At 42.2% G+C, this 4,783-nt stretch overlaps 1 protein-coding gene across 1 annotated transcript; it reads left to right on the top strand.

Moving 5' to 3' along the window:
• The first annotated feature begins 3,200 nt into the window (after positions 1 to 3,200).
• Positions 3,201 to 4,315, top strand: LOC139281557 (lactosylceramide 4-alpha-galactosyltransferase-like). Its single transcript, XM_070901721.1, has one exon. It carries the CDS (start codon positions 3,215 to 3,217, stop codon positions 4,313 to 4,315), a length of 1,101 nt encoding a protein of 366 aa, XP_070757822.1. The 5' UTR covers positions 3,201 to 3,214.
• The last annotated feature ends 468 nt before the right edge of the window (positions 4,316 to 4,783 follow it).

Genomic DNA, 4,783 nt, shown 5'->3' with positions numbered 1-4,783 from the left:
AGCAGCCCAGATGGTTCTTTAATTCATTTTCAGAATGTGGGCCGGCATTTATTGCCCAATACTAGTTGCTCTGAGAGGGTAGTGGTGAGCCTTCTTCATAGAATCATAGATTCATAGAAATTTATAGCACGGAAGGAGGCCATTTTGGCGCATCGTGTCCGTGCCAGCCAACAAAGAGCTACCCAGCCTATTCCCACTTTCCAGCTCTTTCCGTAGCCCTGTAGGTCACGGCACTTCAAGTGCACATCCAAGGACCCTTTAAATGTGGTGAGGGTTTCTGCCTCTACCACCTTTCAGGCAGAGTTCCAGACCCCCACCACCCTCTGGTGAAGAAATTTCCCCTCAAATCCCCTCTAAACCTCCTACCAATTACTTTAAATCTATCCCCCCTGGTTGTTGATTCCTCTGCTAAGGGAAATAGGTCCTTCCTATCCACTCCATCTACGCCCCTCATAAATTTTTGCATCATCATCATCATAGGCAATCCCTCGAAACGAGGATGACTTGTTTCCATGCCAAAAAGGGATGAGTTCACAGGTGTTTCAATGAAGGACCTAATATTCCAGAGCCCAAACGACATCCTGAAGGGTGGAAGATGCCTGTGCGTGGATTTTTTTAACGTGTGGTGGCTGTTGCACACCAGCCACCACTTGGGCTTGACAGTGCTAGGTCTTGGTCCAGTGGCAAGGATTACCCAAGACAACTGGAGAGCTCTGCTGCACGGACCGAGCGCGCACACATATCAGTGTGGGCTGGCCTGTGCTGCTCTTGGGCCCTCGCCTCTTCTGGCCTCGAACTCACGCCTCTCCCGATCATGTCCCTCTACAATCTCTCGCCACTCCTTCACCCCGATCTCGCCGCTCCTGCAGTACCTGCCCACGCTCCAATCACCGACCTGGACCTTGATGACATCCCTCTTCGCTGCCGTCGCTCTCCTGCACCAGCTTGCGCTGTACCTTGAGTGGTCATGGCCGCCACACTCAATGAGGTCTCCCCTCCGCCTCCTCTGTTCTACAGAAAACAAACACAGCCTGTCCAATATTGCCTCATCATCTTGAACCACTGCAATCTGTTCTTTGCAGCGATTTGATACAATCACTTGCTCGGCCACTTTAGAAGGCAATTAAGAGTTAACCACGTTGGTGTTTGGAGTCTGACCAGGTAAGAATGGTGTTTTTCTTTCCCTAAAGGGCATTAGCAACCCAGTTGGGTTTATATGACAATTCGACAGCTTCGTCAGTTTTACTGATACCAGCTTTTTATTTGTAGAATTTTTGAACTGAAATCAAACCCTCAAACTCCCCGGGTGGGATTTCAACTTGCGTTCCCTGGATTGTAAGTTCAGGCCTTTGGATGACTAAGACTGTAAGCACTAGGAGATGTATTCTGTCATTGAAGACCCCTATAGAAATAGAACTCCTTTTTGTCAGCCTGATTTATATATTTCAGCCCCTTGATGTGCAATGTCCTGAACATATCTAAAATTTGATAGCTCACTGAGCATTGGAATGTTACATAGTGATATCGTAATAGAAGTTATACGGATCCCAGTGCCATATAATTGTGCTTTAACACTGGAAAGTAATTACGTCACTGAACCTCCTGACATTGGATGTGACTGATTCTGGTACTGATGTACAATCAGATGTGCCGGTCCCAACCCTCCGTAGACACAACAATGAAAGACCTGGGTCACAACCTCAAAACCCAGTGTTCTTCAGTAACCAGTGCTTCTTTCCTTAATGGCTCTTGAGAATTCTTTATTTTTAGCTGGTGGTTAAACATCTGTGAGAGATCTGCCTTGTCATCTATTGCTGCCTGTCGTATAGCTCCCCCTAGTGGACTACTGCTCCACCTAATGGACAACCGATGTAATGCAACTACTGATGTAAATACAATAAAAGGATCATGTGGAAAGTCACATGATGACAGATTGGAGTCATCTTGTTGAGTGTGTTAGTGATGTCATAAGAATACACACAAACATTGAGTAACAAGGCTGTTATTTAATAAAAGGCTTCAACTACTACAAAGAGTAGTTGAGGCAAAGAGCATAGATGCATTTAAGAGGAAGCTAGCTAAATACATAAGGGAGAAAGGGATAGAAGGTTATGCTAATATGGTGGGAGGAGACTCGTGTGAAGCATGGACCAGTTGGGCGGAATAGCCTGTTTCTGTGCTGTAAATACTATGCAAAAATATGTTTAAAAAAGCATATATTAAGCAGTACTGCACTCCAGTTGCGTACTTTGTGAAGGAGGTAGTAAGTCTACTATATTTTTTTTTACAATTCTACAAATCAACTTGCTAGGATCTTGCCTGTTTTTCTTTTTTTGGAATCTGTGCTGTTTCAGATTTGAGACTCATCACTTGTTCATTGCTGGTTTTAATGTAAGCAAAACTCACTGCATTTTCCACATTCAGCCACCCTGGGAACATAAACAATTCACTAATTTTCAAAGTTAGTGACCTTGTGAATCCAAAATGAGCTTTCGAATTGAATGAATGGGAGGGGTGGCGGATGCAAAAGAGGAATTCCGATTCTGTTAAAAATCAAAGTTCAAGCGTGTTGGAAAATGAAAACCTCATGAGAATGTTGCCATTGTGAGTTTACGTTCTAAATCCATACAATGCCAGAAGCATCAACATCTGCAATGAAATGCCCGCACTTTTCGCGGGATCACAACAGCAACCGAAAAATCAAAAGTGAACGTTTCATTTTGTGAATTGTTTATACCAAAACCACAACGGTAACAATAACCGTCACGAAAGTCATAGTCAGTCAGCTTCTCTTCAGCTTCTATTGATTACTGATTGTTTTTTTATGTTTCCTTCTTGAACCATTCTGTAGTGAGAGGCAAGTGGTCTGTGGTGATCTGTTCTTAAGACTCTTAATGTTGCTCTTTTAGGAGCTATAAGACAGAAGGTGTGATTTTATTTCCCTCGCTGCCTGGAGAGTTCACTGCCGTCCCTCCCTCGATGGTGTCATTGCCTGTTTGGACAATCCTATTTCCTGTGGTGCCTTGTGTCAGAATCCCACTACTGCATTGCATTGAATTCTCTTACAATAGCTGTTTTAATTTGGCTCTGGTTTAATTCATTGAACAATAACTGGTCATAATATGAAAACTCAAAAATATTTTTTGTCTTTTTGTCTGTAGAAAAACTTAAGCTGCAAATTGGTACATTCGCTTCACGAAGGTTTAAAAAAAAAATGAGCCAGGGTCCCTCAAAGTCGCCTGAAGAAAAGCTGAAGAAGCAGAAGTCTTTCATTTGCAGATATTTAGTACCAAGGAATACAACATGTCTATGTATTTTGATTTCATTAAAGTTGGTTTCTTTGGTTACATTAATGCTGTGCTACAACTTCAAAAGTGCTGCAAAAAGTGAAGCTGTGAAGTTCAGGTTACCTCACCACATCAAATGCCCGTCCATTGACTTTAATTATGGTGGGAATGCTTCCCATCCCACTGAAAGTAATATAACTATTTTCTTTGTCGAGACCTCTGAACGAACCAACCCAACTTTTCTGTCCATGTGTTCTGTAGAATCTGCGGCTAGGTTGCACCGCACAGCCAAGATCGTCCTTTTTATGAAGGGCCTTTCAACTGTAAAAAACACACAAACCTTGGGGATTTCCCTGTTGAACTGTTTTCCTAATGTCGAGATCAAGCCATTGGATTTGAAAGATCTTTTTGCAGATACTCCACTGTCCTTGTGGTATTCAAGACTGGACCAATGGTGGCAACCCTATCGAATGCCAATTATCTCTGATGCCTGCAGACTTGTCCTCATGTGGAAATATGGCGGGATTTACTTAGACACTGACATTATTGTTCTTAAAAACCTGCTAAATCTCACCAACAGCATTGGGAGAGAACAAAAATATTTAGTGAATTCAGCCTTTCTGGCTTTTGAGCAGCATCATGACTTCATTGGACACTGTTTGAAGGACTTTGTTGAGCACTTCAATGGATGGCTCTGGGGCCACCAGGGACCTCAGTTAGTAACTCGTGTTCTTAAAAAGTGGTGTAAAAAGATGAGCATCACCAAGATCCAGCAGTGCAAAGGAGTGAGGATGTTACCTTCTGAGGCTTTCTATCCAATTCGTTGGCAGGACTGGAAAAAGTACTTTGAGGTGATGAGTGAGTCAGAGTCTCAGGAATTGCTGAAGAATTCTTATGCTGTTCATGTCTGGAACAAAAAGAGTTATGGTACCCAATTTCAGATAGGATCCAAAGTGATGATTGACCAACTCAGCTCAGACTACTGTCCTTTCTCATACCAAATAATGAGCTGGCAGGGAAATGCATAACACTGACAACAAAGCAATTATTGCCGTGTTACTTTAAGGTCAATCAAATTAAAGTAATCAAATCGGATCGAAATACAACCATAACGATACACCAAGTGGAAGAGTTGGAAATCTGCAAAGGCATTGACCTTAAATATATACATTTTAAAGTTATACTCCAGTTGATATGACTGACTGTGTATGTCTGTTTAATAATACTGCAGAGTGGTTGGCTGGGTGATAACCTTGTGTGTGTAACTGTGGTAGTAATAGATGCTGTATTTTTGCAGAGCCAAATATCAATCTTAGTCATGAGAAGGAGCTTGAGACATTTCTGTGTTACTTATCAAATAGATGTTCGGCAATTTCAAAATGTCTTAGCCAGGGTTGAGATACAGAGTTTACAATATCCTATCTGTTTAAATTGCAGTGCATTTGGAGTGATGAAAGAATAAATTGTACTCCCAGGATGGAGCAGGTTATCAAGGA

Source organism: Pristiophorus japonicus, chromosome 15 (assembly GCF_044704955.1).
Source record: "Pristiophorus japonicus isolate sPriJap1 chromosome 15, sPriJap1.hap1, whole genome shotgun sequence".
In the NCBI taxonomy this organism is placed as follows: Eukaryota; Metazoa; Chordata; class Chondrichthyes; family Pristiophoridae; genus Pristiophorus; species Pristiophorus japonicus.
This window is presented reverse-complemented; position numbering and strand designations above follow the sequence as displayed.

Bases quoted from the DNA above. Each gene is read 5' to 3' on its own strand.
- LOC139281557 (XM_070901721.1), top strand. From the start codon at position 3,215: ATGAGCCAGGGTCCCTCAAAGTCGCCTGAAGAAAAGCTGAAGAAGCAG.